This window comes from Paroedura picta, chromosome 8 (assembly GCF_049243985.1).
Source record: "Paroedura picta isolate Pp20150507F chromosome 8, Ppicta_v3.0, whole genome shotgun sequence".
NCBI classification, from domain to species: Eukaryota; Metazoa; Chordata; class Lepidosauria; order Squamata; family Gekkonidae; genus Paroedura; species Paroedura picta.
In genome coordinates this window covers 101,069,898-101,087,631 of record NC_135376.1, presented here as the reverse complement: position 1 = coordinate 101,087,631, position 17,734 = coordinate 101,069,898, and the positions used below count along the sequence as shown (strand labels likewise).

The following is a 17,734-nucleotide window of genomic DNA, read 5'->3' as shown; positions in this document are numbered from 1 at the left end:
GATCCCTGGCCCCAGAGAAGCGCGTCGGACCTCAACAAGGGCCAGAGCCTTCTCGGTCCTGGCCCCCCCCTGGTGGAAGGAGCTCCCTGAGGAGATCAGAGCCCTGCCCGAACTTCCACAGTTCCGCAGGGCCTGCAAGAGGGAGCTCTTCCACCAGGCATTTGGTGGGGCCGACTGACTCAGAACACCTGCTGGTCCCCCCAGGTGCCTCCCCCATGGCTGAACAAATTTGATCTCCCCAGTTTTGTTGTTATTTATGTTGTGTTATATATTACTTGGTTGTTATGATGTTGTATTGAAACTTGTATGTTACAGATTAAATTATTATAATAATGTTCCATGTAAACCGCCCAGAGCTGTAAAGAATGGGCGGTATAAAAATCCAAATAAATAAATAAATAAATAAAATAACTGATCTGGTCAGGCCTTGAAAGCCAAGCAGGATCAGCCCTAGTTAGTACTTGGACAGGAAGTCCCCAAGGGAGGCCAGACTGCTTTGCAGAGGCAGGTGACCGCAAGCCCCCCCCCCCCCCCCCGAGCGCCTCTGGCCTCCAGTGGGCTGTGACTTGATTGCGCTTTGCACACCCACTTCTGATTCAATAGGGATTGTTCCATCGGTAGCACAAAGATTTCCCGTTATCTGGCACGGTGCCAGATTCCGCACGCTGGCGCCGTGTTGTTGTGGTGGGGCACAATGCCCCACCACTTTCCCTGAACGCATGGGAGCGGGGCATGCTGGGTTGCCACAGTGTAGCGCGCGCACTTTACGCCAGGGCTAGGAGGCCCGGCCAAGGTAAGTGCAGCGGCGCGGGTGGGGGAGGGCCGGGGGGAGCCCTTGCCAGCTCTGTGCCGCCCCGGAGCCCGCAGAGGCGAGCGGGACACCGCAGGTCGGGACTGGGCGGCCCGACAAGCTCTGCGCTGCCGATTATGCACAGCACCGGGCCGCTGCAGCCCCAGCTTGCCTGGGAAGCCCCGGAAGATCTCGCGTTCGTTTAACGCAGGTCTCCTGGAACCCGGGGCCGGCCGGGAGGCACTTGCACTCACAACGGCAGAGTGCGTTCTCGGTGATTTTAACCGAAGGGCTGCTGCCGCCAGTGTGGGCCTTGTGGCCCGTGCATAATGGGCGCTGGTGAGCTCTCCTCTGTCACTCGGCTGTTTCATTCTGCAGCTGTGCCAGGAAAGTATGAAATTGCTTGTTTGGAAACCCCACTTAGAAAAGCTGATTTCTACCTGTCAGGCGGGAGAGAGGGAGAGAAGTGCAGACCTGAGCTGTGACCTCCCCCTCTGCCAGAGGCTGTGTGTTTCTGTGCGGCTTTTTGGACTGAGTTGACTTTCATCATGGTTCCTTGAACACCTATGGCAGCCTCTAGCTGCATTTAACACAATGGTCTGCTCGCCATCTCTCCTGTATTTCTCTGCTTGTTTTAAAACAAAATGCATAGATTTGAGTTGTCACAAATTGTTTTCTACAAGGGAAAACAGCACCTCCTAGGACATTTCCTTGGTGCATTCTGGGATTGTTAACTGCAGTTAGACTCATATGGGTAGCAGTCGGTGAATTGCTTAAAAGTGATTGAAATAAATCAGCACATTGATGGGAAACAGGGTTCTCATTTCACAGTGTAAATTGTTCTCTTGGGTCAGATTCACATCCCTAAGTTTTTCTCATAGCGTTTCGTCTTTGGTGCTTTTGGCAAAGAGCTACCTGTGCCTTCTGTCGTGTCTTCCAGACAAATCTTCAAACAGTTCCTTACCAACAGAGTGTTGAAAGACCCAAAGCAAAGGCGGTTCTTCAAATCCAACGACCTCTATGAGCTGTTCACGCTGACCAGCCCAGATGGGTCGCAGGGGACAGAGACCAGTGCCATTTTCGCAGGTATGTCACAGGAGAGGGACTATTGGGCTTGCACAGCAGAGGATGGCAAGAACTGCTAATGGCTTCCCTGCAATGCATTTCAGGCACCGGTTCTGACATCCCGACACCAAAGAGAGCACTGAAGCGCAAATCCGTGGTCCCCGCTGGTGCTTGTAAAAAACACTGTCCTTCTTCCGAGCGCAGTTCATCCAAACTCCGTAAACTGCCTGCTTCCTTCTCAGCCGGACTGGGTGCCGGTTCACCTACTGCTGCAATGGGATCCGTTCAGCGTACCAAGGAGAACGCAGAAGCGTTCCTGCAGACTACTGGTCTCCCAGCGCTTGGGGCCCAGGTGGCTGCTGGCAATACAGCTTTGATCACCAGAGAAGAAGAGAAGGATCAGGAAACCCCCGAGCGGCCCCAGTCCTGGGTGCAGCGAGGGGAGACCGGGGAACCTGGGAATCCGGGGCCTGTGAACTCCTCTTCTGCTGGTGAAAAGCAGCATCCTTTTGTACTTGGAAATGCTGGCCCAGGTGAGGAGCAAGAGGGAGGCTTTGGAAGCGAGCAGCCAGATAACAGTCCCGGCAAGCGCACGGCAAAATTAAAGCATAGCCACCCAGAGCATGAAAGCAGGATGGGCCCCTCAAAAAGGGTCAGATGCTCCCGCGATGCCAAGTTTGAGGGTGAACGAATTCCTCACCTGGTGAAGAAAAGGAAGTACCAGAAGGAAGACAAGAAGGAAGAGCGAGTTTCCCAGAAAAATGATGATTATGTTTTGGAGAAGCTGTTCAAAAAATCAGGTAACACTCCTTTTGCATTTCTTGTAGAAAAGGGTCACACCCAGGAAAGGCCCCAGTTCGGGAGCTGTTGATAGCTACAGGATGGTGCCGGGGGCTAAGCCCCATTCTGTGATTTAGGATAATTTCTTCAGGTATTAATATATTGCCTTATTTTACAGCATTAAGGTTTTCTGAAATGTTTTGGGAGGAGGCGGGGAGAAGAAAGGGTCCAAGAAATTATATCTTTAGCTCGAAGAACTCGTGTTGATCTCCCGTATTGGATTAGTCTTGGTGTCCGAAGAGATTTGCTGTCAACATGAAGTGTTAAGAATGCTCTTGAGGACAATTTATCCCTGCGTCAGGGGTCCATGGAGGCCGTCACGCCAGCCAACGCCTTTCCTGGCAGCTACGGGGGGGGGGGGGGCTGCCACTTGGTTAATGGAGGCTTGATTGGTGGCTTGGATTTTTTAAAATCCTGCTTTGGCAGCAGCTGCCGCCCTACAGCACCAGATAAGCTGCAGCAGCCCTTTTGTGGCCATGTCCCCATTCTGAAGGTGCTCAGAGTGTGGTCTGTATTCCCCTTCTTCCAGGCATACATAGCGTCATGAAGCATGATGCCATCATGGAAGCTTCCAGTCCGGATTATGTGCTGGTTGAAGCAGAAGCCAATCGCGTTGCCCAGGATGCTCTCAGGGCTCTGAAACTCTCTCGACAACGGTGCCGGGGAGCTCCTTCTGGTGTGCCCGCTCGGCCTGGCCCCAGTGGCTCCTCTGGCTCGCCAGCAAGAGTCAAGTAAGGCTCAGGGGGCTTCTTCAAGTATTCACAAATTGCTTCGTTGTAATATGTACCTCTGCAAAGCAGAATTTAGCATACTGCACCTCTGCAGAGCATTGCCATCACAAAACACCACGCATGCGTTGCCATATTTGCCGGTGGCTTTACCGTCTTCCACAGAGCACTCTGAAACTAGGCCGGCATCTGAATGGAAGGCCTTTGCGATGTGCTGGAGCAGGAGGAGATGGGGAGCCAGAGCTCCGGTGTCTGTGGCCGAGTGGCTATTTCTGTTTACGTCGTCTTTTCTAGAGCTCAGATTAGGGAACGCTGCACACCTCCTGGGGAGAGCAGAGGTAGATTTGCTGTTCATATTTTGTAGGGGTTATAAGCCGGGGCTGATGAATGCCAAGGAGTCCCAGGTCTGCGTCCAAAGTAGGTGGGTGCTTCTGGCTTACCAATGTGGTGCCAGACTAGGCTCTAGAAGGGCCAGGCATGAATCCCTGTATTGCTGGCAAAGTTTGCTGGGTAATCTTGTGCCGGTTTCACTCACCTACCTCATAGAGGGACGATAAAAGTGGAGGAGAAGAGAGCCATGTTAAACTGCTTTGGGTCTCCGCTAGAGGGGGGGTGGGGGGGGCAGGTATAAGTGAAGTAAGCAAGGAAGAGGACATACCAGATGCCTCAGTAGCTACTGCTGGTCGCACTTTCAGCCTTAGGTGATGTTTCCAGTGAAGCTGTTGGAAGACTGGCACCTACTTGCTGTCCATCTGATTTTTGTGCTGCAGTATGAGCTTGGGAGGAGCTGTTCTCTTATTTTCCTGTTGTGCCTCACAAGCAGGTTTGGCCAGAAGAAGAACCCAGCCCTGGTAATGCCGCTTTTACCTTCTTCATCGCCAGGGATGGGCTGCAAGGTGAGACACGAGCATATTATGGGCAATGTAAGGGCTGTGCAACTTTGCTCTATGTTGAACTCTCCTGGCAGAGAGGAGCACCCTTCACTGGTTCACACTCCTGCAGCATGAAAATGGCCAACGTGCCCCTGCTGTGGAACACCTGCCCATTTCTCAAGCATTCCGTGCACCTGCCCATGCGTGAGACCCATAATTGTTAGAGCAGAGGCAGTCCGGTGGTACAGCACCGCACTGCAAAGGGAGAACCGAGATGGGGAGAAAATGGGTTGAAGGAGCTTGGGGGAGGGGGTGGCCTAAGGCGGCCCGGTCTGCAAGCCCATGTGGCAAGTCCATTCCTCATCCCTCTCACGTCAGCAGGAAAACCAGGAGGATCAACTCCAGTGACTTGTCTAATTGTGTTTGGGGCTAGGAGCTGATTCGGCCTGGGCAAGTACAGTGTTCTGTTTTAGCACTAGTCCTGAAGGTAGTCTTATTTGTTTTATTTATCTCTATTTGCTCTTATATTTGTAAAGACACCTTATGGGAGGAGGGGTGTCCAGACTCCGCTTCTGGCTCCACGGGCCAATCCGGGCTCCTGGAGCGCCCATCCCAGAAGTCAGCTGTGAGGCGGCCAGACGCTGCCTGCCTGCCTGCCTGCCCAGGAGGACGCTCCCGTGGCGCCCTAGCCTCCACAGCCTTCAGCCCAGCCGCCAGCAGCAGGACCAGGTAGGGCGGTGGCGGCGCTGTCAGGGAGGGCCACCACTAGCGCCTGTTGCATTGCTGGGTGCAACGGGCTTTTTCAACCCCCACCCCAATAAAACCCCATACAAACCATAAAAACCCTTATAGCGACATGAAGGCAGCAGAGGGCATATAATCAATCGCCTGAGGGGGCAGCAAGATGACCTCCTTGGCTCAGGGAGGGGCCCAGATCATAACTGTCCTGCCCTTATTTTTTTTGTTCAAGTTGTAAACTGCAGCATCTTTAATCGGAGGCCAAGTTTTGGAACTTCGAAAGCTCCTTCTAAGCTCTTGTCTTCCCTTCTTCTATCTGCAGGACACTGAAAGAGCGAGGGAGGAGGAGAACAAAGACAAAACCTCTCCCAGGGCTCACTTTGATGGCCAGGTGGAAGGAGAGTCCTTGTCGGCTCCCCTGGATTCCTCCTCTCTGCTGGCCAAGATGAGGGCAAGAAACCGGCTGGTTGTCCCCCAGAGAAGGGACAGTCTGAGCGAGCCGAGTTCCCTGCAGGCCTCTGGGGCTGCGGCCGTTGCAGCTACGGAGCACGATGACTTGCTGGTGGACATTCGAAACTTCATCGCTTTCCAGGCCCAGGTGGACGGTCAAGCAACCACCCGGGAGCTGCTGCAGGAATTTGAATCCAAGCTGACTGTGGAGCAGTCCTGCATCTTCCGAGAACTCCTGAGAAATCTTTGCACTTTCCATAGGAACCCTGGCGGGGAAGGACTCTGGAAACTGAAGCCAGATTTTTCCTGACGGTGCTTTTGGGGTTGCATCGTCCAACCCTCTTGGTGGCTCTTTTAGAACTGATAAATGTTTTTTTGTATTTACTTCCATCGTCTGTATTGAACTGAGGGACGAGGGTTGTACTCACTCTTCTGTAGGGCACTCTTGGGTATTATTGGTGCTCTCTGCCTCATAATGCAGCAGGAAGAAACAAAACACGGGAACCTTCCTTGTTGACAAAGAGGGATCAGTGGTGATCAGTGGTGATGGGGACTCCGGGCGCCTCAGCGGCCGCTCGTGGACCTTTGGGTGGCCCTTTCTGCTTCCGGTGGCTCAGTAGGCAGGAGCAGTTGTCCACGTGTTCCGGCGTTCCTGGATGCTTCCGCTCGGAGTCAAGAAGCTGCTCTGGCAGCCTCGCAGGAATCATTTCCAGTTCAGAGATAGACTTGCCCTGGGGCAAGGGCCCAAGAGAAATTCTGATCCCTGGAACCATTTGTTGTTCCACAGAGCAAAACACCCTCTTTGTGGTCGGTTCTGACCACCTGCAGGGTCCACACACACACACACACACACCCATGCCTGGGGCAGCCATTCCTTCTGCTTGCCTTTCCTGTCCTGTTGGAAGGGCTCGGAGGGGAGGTATTGGATGTGGTTGTGCAACACCCTTCTGTGGCATCCAGAGGGAGGTGATGGTGACCAGCTGGTCTCCCTTCTGGATGCTGGGGCTCCTGGGACAGATTCTGTCCTTCCACTGGGCTGGAAAATCTCTAAATTGTAAGGACCAATCGTTTGTTTTGCTGTAGGCCTCCTTAACCCACTATGTTTGGATGCCTCCTGCCAAAATGATGTATAGTGAGGAGAGCTTGAAAATCATTTTAAGCCAGCAATTTGAAAAAAGGAGGGGGGTGGAATCCATGGTGTGGCGTGGCCTTTTATACCAACATCCAAGCGAATGGCTAGAGCAGCATCATGGTTAAAGTGTCAGACCAGACTTGGGAGGTCAGCTTCAAATCCCCACAGTAGCCTAAAGCTCTCTGGTTGCTTTTTCTCGGCCCCATCTACCTCACAGGGTTGTTGCAGGCGGAAGACAAGTGGGGACAGCCTTCCAGCAGTGCCTCCCCTCCCCCAATTCCAACCCACACAGGGAACTGAATTCCTCCAGAGGATCCCGTTGTAGGCAGGGGGATTCTGTTACTTTCCATCAGCAGGGCTCTTCTGTAGTGAGATGCCACCCTTCCAAACAGGGTTTTGTCCCACCTTCTTTTCTGATCTGCACTGAAAGGAGTAAGACAAAGTAGGATAATAAAACCGTTTTAGGAAAGTGAATTTTGAGGAGAGGCCCTCTGCCTTGTGTCTCTGCCTGAGACTGAGCATCTCCTCGCAAGCCAGGGGAAATGCCGGGGGGGGGGGGGTTGATAAGTACAGAAGAAGGTGGGCCTCTGACCTGCTGGGACCAGGGATGGGGTCAGAAACCATCCGTGGAAGCCGCCTCCTCTCTTGGGGAAGAAACTGAGCCTGCCATGCTAAGGGCAGAACGTGTGGGCAGCCCCTTCAGCATTCCGGGAGGGGGGAGGAGTGGTCCATTTCAGGTTTTTCAACAATGGTCTGGTCCTAGTTTCCCCTTGATCTTGTTTCTTTCATGACATGACTAGCATGGGTTGTCATGATCTCTCTGAAATGCAGTTGTCTGCAGGAACCCTGCAATGGAGAACCTGTTTGCGGGGCTCTGTCTCGACAGAAGGGGTGATTTCTGGGGGGGACACTCAATGAGGATTTACTGCCCATCCTGGCTTTTGCCAAAGTCTTCCCTCCCTAGCCAAGAGAAATGAGGAGAAATGGCTTAGCGGAGGTGGTAAAATGCCAGCCGTGCTACCTTTGTGACCTGGGCTTCCATTGTAAGGAAAGCATCCAGAAACACGCCCAGGTTCCTGGCGGAGTGAGTCACTAGGAGCTGCACACTGTCCAGGGTGGGCAGACGCGCTTCCTCCCATGGTTTTTATTTCTTAGATTTCTTAGCTGCCGCTCCCAGACCTGCTGGCTCGTGGCAGCTTACAGAAAGATCTGCCTTGTATTTTCATGGCTCCAGATTTAAATGTCCTCATTTGGGGCCATGTTGGCAATTAGGTACATTGATATAACAGATTTACAGGAAACACCGTACATGGCAGAGACAGTCTCATAGCTCCTCTCCAATCAATCCTTAACACTTTGCTTATCTTATATTTGAGAAACAGCCTTCTGGGTGGAGACTGTCCGAGACCTGTCCGGACTTTACTTCCTGTCCCCGGAGACCAATCAGAAGGCACACAGCTTGCTCCCTCCTCCCTGGGGCAGGAAGATTCTGAAGCCTCGGACTCCAAATCCTCAACAACAACCAAAAACCCATAACGATTAAACTCCCTGCCTGCTCTGCTCTCAAACTTAGTCTTGGAGCTAGGACAGGACTAAACTTCCTCAACAGCCTCTCCATAACTCACTTGTGAAGAAGCAGCAGGATGCTGGTTGGACCTGCAAGTTCTCTAATGGGAAGCCTTGGTCTTAGGAATAGACTTTGCCCTGATCTCCCCCTGCATTTCCCCCTTAATTCATGCTAGAAGGCTGGCTGGTACGTTTGTCCCTCAAAGATCGTGGGCCAGCTTCTAGGAATCAATGTCCAATGAGAAACGTCCTAGAATCACAGAGTTGGAAGGGACCTCATCTCGTCCAACCCCCTGCACAATGCAGGAATTCACAACTACCTGCCCACCCACAGTGACCCCAATTTCATGCCTAAACGATCTTCCCCCCTGCCAAAAATCTCCAGCATCCAGCCTGGCCTAGAGGGAGTTCACCTCCCATCCCATAGTGGCCATCAGCAATTCCCTGGATACACAAGGAAGGGCCACAAGAGACAAAAACTGGCACATCCCTTCCTGCCCACCCACTGTATAACTGATTATTCTAGATTCAAATGGGTAGCCATGTTGGTTTGAAGTAGCACAATAGAATCAGAGTCCAGGAGCACCTTTAAGACCAACAAAGATTTATTCAGGGCGTGAGCTTTCGAGTGCAAGCACTCTTCGTCAGACTAAGAACTCTTTACATGAACCTGGGAATATATAGCAAAAATTAATTCTGTCACACATCCAAATACAGCCAATGATAATTCTTTGCCAAAACAGCCAATCCCCTTGAAATCCAGTTGTTATTCACACAAACATGGGAGAAATAAAACTCTGTGTGAAAGTGATCAAAGGCTATTGCATCACCCCATGTTGCTTGCCCCATCTGTTCCCAGACCAGTGTGAAACTTTCCTACAAGGTAATTGCCGGTAACTATCCCAAGGCCAGGGAGTAAACTCAGCATTCCGTAACATTACTTTACAGTCATGTTATCACAGTATCACAAATAAAATAAGTTGTGAGGAATATGGATACGCAAGTTGAACAAGGTTAGCATTAATAGTGAGATAAAAAACCTTTGTCCCTATCGAGTCCTGGGTATGTTGTAGTATTGAGTGTGTGTAATCACTTGCCTTTCTGCCTCTCCCCTTCTAGCCTGTTCTTGAAGTTCCTTTGCAATAGAATGGCTACTTTCTTATTGAATGTCTTGGAAGGTTGAGGTGCTCCCCCACAGGTTTTTCAATTTTGTGTTTTTTGATGTCAGACTTGTGTCCATTAATTCTCTATTATTATTATTATTATTATTATTATTATTATTATTATTATTATTATTATTATTATTATTATTATTATTTGGTGTAGGGTTTGACCTGTTTGCCCTATGTATAGAACAGAGGGGCATTGTTGGCACTTGATGGCATATACTAAGTTGGAAGATGAGCAGTTATGAATTGTAGCTGATTTATGATGGTGGTGTTAGTACCACGAACTCCGGCTGTGTTACTCTGAAAGTGTTCTCTCTCTCTCTCTCTCTCCTGCCTTGAAGGCACCGGCTACTTTTTGTTGGTCTGGCTGGCTGGCTGGCTGGCAAGGTGGCATCTGGAGAGTTTCTTGCCCAAATGGGCAGGCAGGGGGAGGTTAAAACAGAGTGACCGTTTCTGGATAATTAGTCTTAGCAGAGGTTCTGAGTTGTAAGCATTGTTGTATCTTCAATAATGTCTGCTTATTTGGAGCAACCGGCTGGGCTCCCACAGAGACTTTGGGTCAGTCACAGTTCCCTCAGAGCTCTCTCAAAGCCACCTCCCTCCCACGGTGTCTGTGGTGGGGAGAGCGATTGGAAGTCGATTGGAAGCCGCTTGGAGACTCCTCTGGGTAGTGAAAAGTAAGGTCTATTGTTATTGTACAGTAAGCTGCCTTGAGCCATAAAGAAAGGTGGGATATAAATCCAACTAGCGCAGCATCAGAATCTGGGTGGTTCCAGAGTATTCGTATCAAAGTCACCTTTGCAGCACAATTCCTCCTCCAAGGTGGTCATAAGGGCTGTCAACTTGCCGCTGAGTTATGGTGGACCCACGAAGCAGGCAGAGGTGGTTTGCCATTGCCTGCCTTCACGTGGCCGGCCGCGGTGGTGTCCCCTCCAAGGACACACCAGAACTGACCCTGCTTGGCTTCCAAGAGCTGACAAGATCAAGCCAGCTTTGGCATCCATGCCAAGGTGACTCTCTGCAGCTCAAATAGAATCATAGAGCTGGAAGGACCACCTAGTCCAACCCCCTGCTCTGTGCAGGATCACCCTAATGCATCCATGAACGATCAGCCTGACACCACTCTGCAGAGAGGCCAACAGAAAGCTTCCACTGATATGGCTCCCAGTCACATAAGCCTTTGAACAAGGTCAAGGGGAAAGGTCAATCCATGGTAGTCACTCCCAGGGCCACCAGCTTGCTCTTTTAAATGATGGAGCAAATGTCCCAAAGAGCCTGTGAGCAAAGCAAAAATGTTGCCATTTTCCATATTTATTGGCAAGGTGACTTCGAAGGTGCTGGAGGCAACAGAAGCAGAGGATTTCTCTCTGAGCCAGGGAGGCCGCTGTTCAAGAAGAGGCGACAGATGTGCTGCGAGAATAGCTTGAGGGGGAGTTGAAATTTGTCTAGTTCATAGCGCCAAATGGCAGAGGGTCAGCCTGAGAGCTCAGCAAATCTGGTTGTGTGGGAAGGCCCAGCCCACTGAAATGGCACCACAGCTGGCCTGCACATCTCCCTGCACCCCCACCTCCATACAACTGGCACCCGGGTCTTTGGGGCAAAAGGGAAGAGAAGCTCCATCTCTACATTTCCCCACATTTCCCAAACTCCCTCCAGGAGGATTTTTCTCTTCCCTTGTTATTGACCCTGCCTAGCTGAGATGTGGCTTCAGGCCTGACATACACAAACACACCTTTGTGTCTTGCTCTTCTTCCAGTTTTGACACCTCTGGTGCTGGTGGAGGAAAGGGCTGTGCATTGTTCAAGGCAAGAGACATTCAGAGGTGATTTGCCATGGCCTAACTCTGTGTAGTAGCCCTGGCAACTAATCCCTCCAGAACATAAAGTTAAATAGGCAAATGTCTAACGTCCTTATAGCAGATATTTTAACACCAATTCAAGGTGCAATTTATGATACAGCTGAATAGATACTATAACTTGAGTAAAGGGCCACATATACGCCTCTATTAAGAAGTTTTCCTCATTCATCTAGAGCAGTGGTCCCCAACCTTTTTATCACCGGGGACCACAACGCCTTTTACTGAGGCCCGGTGGGGGGGGGGGGTAGTTAACTCCTTTACTCTCAACCACTGCCCTAACGCTCTCTGATCGCTATTGGTAATGTTTAAACATCCCTTCAAAATAAGATACAGACACACCACAACAATGAAGTGTGTTGTAAAGGGCCGGGGGTGGGGAGAGAAGGCGTCCTTCGGGGCCCACCTCCAGTTAGTCGAAGGACCACATGTGGTCCGCAGCCCACAGGTTGGGGATCGCTACTCTAGAGCAGTGGTCCGAAACCACCGGTCCGCAGCCCGGTGCCAGGCCGCAAGAGCCTTGGCAGTGGGCAATGGCTCCCTCTCCCCACCCCACTGCAGCGAGAAGCTCACCAGACCGTGAGCAAATTGGCGGCCAAGGCCGCCGATTAGCTTCTGGCCTGGCAAGCTTCTTCCTGTGGGGGGGGGGGAGAAAGAAGCATGGCCGCCTGCACACCGGCAGTGCAAACGCACATGCATGGCAGTCCGTGCATGTGTGAAATTGCCATGCATGCGCGTTTGTGGCCCTGCCAGGCGCAAATGCGCATGCATGGCAGGTCCGCACATGCGCATTTGCACAGGTCGCCCTCTCCCCCCACCCCTTAGCAGCGGTCCACAACAGGAAAAAGGTTGCAGACCGCTGATCTAGAGCAGACTCTTTCAGTCTTTTGACAATGGAAACATTCCGCAGGCTTAGAGTAACCCCAGAAGTGATGCCAGATGGCCACGCCTCCCCACCACATCCCCGGAAATCACATATTTACAGTGTGCATGGCCTCACTAATAAAATAAAATGCTTGTCAAATAGGACATTAGTTATTGCGGCAAAAGACTCCTATTGGTGGAATCTCCCGTCCCTCAGGGCCAATTACTTCTCCTGCTCAGGATTCCACGCACCATTCCTCCCATCAGGCCTGCTGTGAAGGGAGCCAATAACAGCCCCTGGCAGAGGGGAGGGCAATTTCTGAGAGCAACTTTTTAAACAGAAGTTCGGCTTATTGGGAAATTGAGCACTCTGACAGTCAAACCAAGCGCACCCTGCTACCCTGATGGGATGGATTCGGCTGGCAGGAGAGGTGGAGGGCTGGATGCGGATCCTGGAACTGGGGGATGCTAGAGACACCGGAGAGAAGGCAGCCAGATGACCCAGCAACCCCGTAGGGCCATTGCCCCTGAAGATCCAAGCCTATGATGCCACGGAGAGGGCCCAGTGCTGGGAGAAAGGGCTGCCCCTTGGGTGTGGAGGCCACGGCCACTTCCTGGCTGAGTGCCCCTCCAAGAAAGAGAAGAAGCCAACCGCCTCAGGGCCAGTTCCGCCAAAAGCTCCACTGAAGGCACCAACCTCATCTCCCGCGTTTGATGCATGCCCTGTGAGGCTTCCCAGTTTCACTTTGTAGGATGGGACTGGCTGTGCTAAGGAAAACTCCTCTGGATGGCTCTTGCTTCAATGGCAACATCCATTCATCTGGATACAGGGTCCCCACTCGTGGCCACCCAGCTTCTCCAGAGGAGGCAACGTCCCATGGTTCCATCCATTCATCTGGATTCAGGTCACCGTTTGTGAGCATCCATACTTCTCCAATGTCCTCTCCTGCCACAGCTTGGCCAACCCATCTCTTCTGGCATTTCCCGCATATTTTGCACTGCGAGCCAATGATGCAAACCAGCACTCAACGGCCCTTGCGTGTTGCTGTTGTGTCCTGAGGAAAGACTCCTGCCTTCTCTTCCATGAAAAGTCTGAGGGCATGGGTGTGCTTTCCTATTGAGGAGGGAAAGCTTTCCCCTTCTGCCTAACCACTGGCTGACAGGGAGGCCACAGAACACCCCTTCTCGCTTAAAATGCTACTGTGGTCGGCCACACTGCTCAAGGGCAGATGCAGCCAAGCCATGTACGTCTCTTCTCTGCAACTCTTTGAACATTTGAGGCCTACAGCACAAGGTTATTGTGCAGATAAAACTGGATGCTGTTGCAGAGGCTTCCTTCCTTCCTTCCTTCCTTCCTTCCTTCCTTCCTTCCTTCCTTCCTTCCTTCCTTCCTTCCTTCCTTCCTTCCTTCCTTCCTTCCCTCCTTTCTTTCTTTCTTTCTTTCTTTCTTTCTTTCTTTCTTTCTTCCTTCCTTCCTTCCTTCCTTCCTTCCTTCCTTCCTTCCTTCCTTCCTTCCTTATCTACTGCCCTCCCCTGAGGCTCAGCGCAGTTTACATGGAAAGTAAAACAAAACATGGAACTTAGGGCCATTCCGCATGACTTAAATGTAGCAGAAGTCTAACCTTTGGTAAACGCTACTAATTCAACGTTCCGCATGACATCGCACACAATCTGCAACACTCGCGCAAAAATTGCTTTGTTGTAGCGCTTTTCAGGAAATCGGGAAAAGTGGATTCCCCCTGAGAAAACCGCCACACTTCTGCGCACAAGATGCAACACATCAGCAAAAGGCATGTGCGTTCTCAATGTAGCGGTAGAAAGAAAGTCCCTCCCCTGCTCTCATCCCCAAACTTCCAGAGAAGCAATCACCATTTTTTTCCTCTTAGACCAGCGAAAGCAACGAATGAGCAAGGCTTCTCAGAGGCTTCTCTGGCTAAAGTCCCTCCACAGAAGTGATTAAAAGTTAAACAAAGCTTCCTACTGCTAGTGTCTTTAAAGTTCCCAAGCACAATACAGCCCCTTGTTCGGCACCGTCTGTAATTTCGGCCAGAAATCGCACCCATGGGGGGGGGGGGTTGTTTTTTTTTTTACTTGAGGAGCGTGTAAACAATTAAGCGTCAGCTCCTACGCCAGCAAAAAAGGTCTTTCCAAAACAACGATTGAACACAGATTCGTTGCAACAGGTGTGCTTGCGTTTTTTTAAAAACAGTTCTTAAAGGGAAAGGGGCTTTTCGGGAGCATGAACACAACAGTCCATTGGCTGTTCCGTTTGATTGACGGTCAGGGACGAGAAGAAGCACAGAAAAATATCGCTTCCTTTGTGGCGATTCCAGCAAGACCGGAAACGGGCAGAATGAATACAACGCTACTATATTCCACTAAAAATAAAGGTATGCGGAATGACGAAATTCCACTATTAAATATAGCGTTTCTGCATTCTAAAAACATTTGGCAACATTCGTCCTTGTGCAGAATGGCCCTTAGTTTTTTCCATAATATAAATAACTACAAGAAAATTATTATTAATATCAATAACCCTAACAGAGGTAACGGACTATAACAAGTCCAGAGGCAGAACGCATTGATGAATTTCGGGAAGTGAGGGAGCAGGGACCCTGGAGATGTTATTGGTTACGCCTGGTCTCAACCAAATGCCTGGCGGAAGAGCTCCCTTTTGCAGGCCCTGCGGAACTGTTTTAGCTCCGTCAGAAAAAGAAGAGTTGGTTCTTATATGCTGCTTTTCTCTACTCGAAGGAGACTCAAAGCAACTTACATTTGCCTTCCCTTCCTCTCCCCACAACAGACACCCTGTGAGGGAGGTGAGGCTGAGAGAGCCCTGAGATTCCTACTCAGTCAGAACAGCTTGATCAGTGCCGTGGCGAGCCCAAGGTCACCCTGCTGGTTGCATGTGGGGGAGGAGCGGGGAATCAAACCCAGCTTGCCAGTGTAGAAGTCCACACTCCTAACCACTACACCAAACTGGCTCTCAGGGCCCTGATCTCCTTTCAGGAGCTCTTTCCACCAGGTGGGGGCCAGTACAAGGCTCAGATAGTTGGGTGGATAGGGAATTGGTTAGAGAACCGCACTCAACAGAGGTCAGACTCACTGGTCTGTAGTTTCCCGGGTCATCCTTCCTCCCTTTTTTGAAGATCGGAATAACGTTTGCTGTCTTCCAGTCCTCCGGGACATCTCCAGTCCTTAAAGAGGTCCCGAAGATGATGGACAAGGGTTCTGCAAGTTCTCCGGAAAGTTCTCCGGCAAGCTCTCCATCTCGTCACTGCCATCTCATCAAGAGGCTAATGCTTGTGGGGGAGAGTCAGGACAGCCATCCATCAGGAGGAAGAGCTGGGTGTCACTGCATACTGATGACAACCTGTTGCAACACACTAAGTACAAGACAGATCAGTAGTTGTCAGGCTGTCATGGGTCTAAAGATGTCTTTTTCAGTAGCGGGCATACCACTGCCTCTTTCAGTCCCATCAAGAATTCTCCCGCTGTAAGGTTGATTATCTCCCAGAGGGTGCCCCTTATCCTTTTATCAGATGTTTTTAGGAGCCACATTGGGCAGAGGTCTAGTGGGCAAGTGGTTGGCCTCGTTGCTATTAGCATCCTGTCCACTTCAGTCAGCGTGAGTCATCTAAAGTTTTCTCCAAAGACGGCCAAGTGACGTCTGGTTCACTTTCTGTATCTAAGTTTGGAGTAAGCATTTTTGCCTACAAAAAAAGGCATTTTTGCTTATAAAAAAGTAGCCATTTTTGCCTGCAAAGCTGATCATTATAATCTAGAGATGAGCAGCAATACTAGAGACGATGGTAAAGCCTTGCAGACTGAGGTTAGGGTGGAGTGGTGCAGCTGTGTACCTCCTGGGCCAGCCCTTACCAGCAATTGTTTGTATTTTGGGGCGCAGACAGGCAGACAGGCCAGCATGGGTCCTGCAAGTCTGGAAAATGCAGGAAGATCTAAATAAAGAATATTTACAGCCTGAAATTGAAAATAGTGAACAAGTAAATTGCTGGAGAGACATGGGAATTGAAGTGACCTTTCTCAAGCTTGACCTGCTAAATAAAAATTTTATTTACCAGGAAGGTCCTATGAAATCAAAGGCATAAATGGGTCAGAATTTCAAGGGGAGTTAGCTTTACAGGAAAGTAGACAGTGAGACTTCAGGGGGAACGAGGTGATCCACTTTTATTAGGCAACGACTTGGCCTTGTGGATAACAACAGGGACTGCAATTGCCAGCAGTAGGCTTCAGAAGGGCAGACATCACCAGCCAAGCAACAGACTGTGTTAGCCAAGGGGTGTCTGGGGCCACATGCATTCCTTTTGAAGGGATGCATGTGACGGGGGAGAGCTTTCCCTTCAGCCTAATTGCCTGGAGATGAGCTGTACTTCCAAGGGATCCTTAGACCCCACCTGGAGGCCGGCATCCTTAAATCTCAATGGGATACAATCCTACACAGTCACTCCTCCAAAGCAGCCATTTTTTCCTGGGCTGCTGATCCTTATACTCTGAAGATGAGCAGCAATTCCAGGAGATTTCCAAGCCCCACCTGGAGGTTGGCTGTCCCTGGCAGCTTGCCACAAACGTTGCCCTCACTGCCAATGCCCTGGAACGTTAGGGCGACAGCACGAATATCATGGGCTCTCCCCATGAGCACCTGTTTGCATCCCTGACAAAATGCTGAAGGTTCCGAGGAATCCTATTGTTGAACCCCCCCCCCTCCCCAGGGCCAATTGCTGCTCTTAGGATTCTGCTGCTCCCCTCCCTTCAGGCCTTCTGTGAAGGAAGCCTCTAACAGCCCCTGACTGAGGGGAGGGAGGCGTTTCCGAGAGCCACACAAGTGAGTCTGAGTGCATGGGTGTGCTGTCCTTTTGAGGGGGGAAAGCATACCCCTTCTGCCTAACCGCTGGCTGACAGGGAGGCCCAGAAAAGCCCTCTTGGCCTCACTGCTGAAAGGAAGACTCAGCCAAGCCATGCATGTCTCTTCTCCACCACTCCACCAACATTTGAGGCCTACTGCACAAGGTTGTTGTGGAGGTGAAAATGGATGCTGTTGCATGGGTTCTTTGGCCTCCTGTTTCATCTGCACAACAGCCATGTGCAGTAGGCCTCAAGTCTTTCAATTCAACAACAACCTGGGTGGGAGGCCTCAAATGTTTCTTTTGCACAACAGCCCTGTCCATCCTCCAAAGCAGCCCTTTCTGCCTGGGGAGCTGATCTTTATAGTCTGGATACGAGTGGTAATTCCAGGAGATGTCCAGGCTGCACCTGGAGATTGACTACCCTGAGTTGGAAATATTCCTGGAGGTTTGAAAGTGGGGTCTCAAAAGGACAGAATGCCTCCGCAGCCACCTAACCAACCACGTAGTTCCCCCAGCCTATTTCAGGTCAAGAAAACATTGCAGTGACGAGGTAAGTTTGCCTGATAGGTGTAGGTTCGTGTCTGGAACTCTTAGGTGTGCTTGAACTTGCCTTGGGTCAGGACTGTGATGAACAAAGGGACCTCCTCTTAGGGTTGCCAGCTTCCAAGTAAAGCACAAAACCCACACCAAACCATGAGCTAGCACCCATTGCGTTACTGTATGCAATGGGCTTTACTTGTTGTTGTTGTTATGTGCCCATCGCGACCCCATGGACAATGACCCTCCAGGCCTTCCTGTCC

At 50.9% G+C, this 17,734-nt stretch overlaps 1 protein-coding gene across 4 annotated transcripts in view; it reads left to right on the top strand.

Annotated features, from left to right (window-relative positions):
• The window catches only part of ERCC6 (ERCC excision repair 6, chromatin remodeling factor), a 64,460-nt gene extending 58,593 nt beyond the window's left edge, over positions 1–5,867 (top strand). The window contains exons 17-22 of one of the 4 annotated variants that reach the window (XR_013233796.1): positions 1,731–1,876; positions 1,960–2,655; positions 3,225–3,426; positions 4,247–4,319; positions 4,832–5,024; positions 5,356–5,581. Coding sequence is in view for 2 of the 4 variants with exons in the window: in XM_077351010.1 (XP_077207125.1) it covers positions 1,731–1,876; positions 1,960–2,655; positions 3,225–3,426; positions 4,244–4,319; positions 5,356–5,793 (1,558 nt within the window). In the remaining 2 variants the exon portion in view is untranslated. Of the gene's footprint in view, positions 1–1,730; positions 1,877–1,959; positions 2,656–3,224; positions 3,427–4,243; positions 4,320–4,831; positions 5,025–5,355 lie in introns of all 4 variants that reach the window. The other 3 variants (XR_013233795.1, XM_077351011.1, XM_077351010.1) reach the window with 3 other exon arrangements.
• Positions 5,868–17,734: the final 11,867 nt, after the last annotated feature.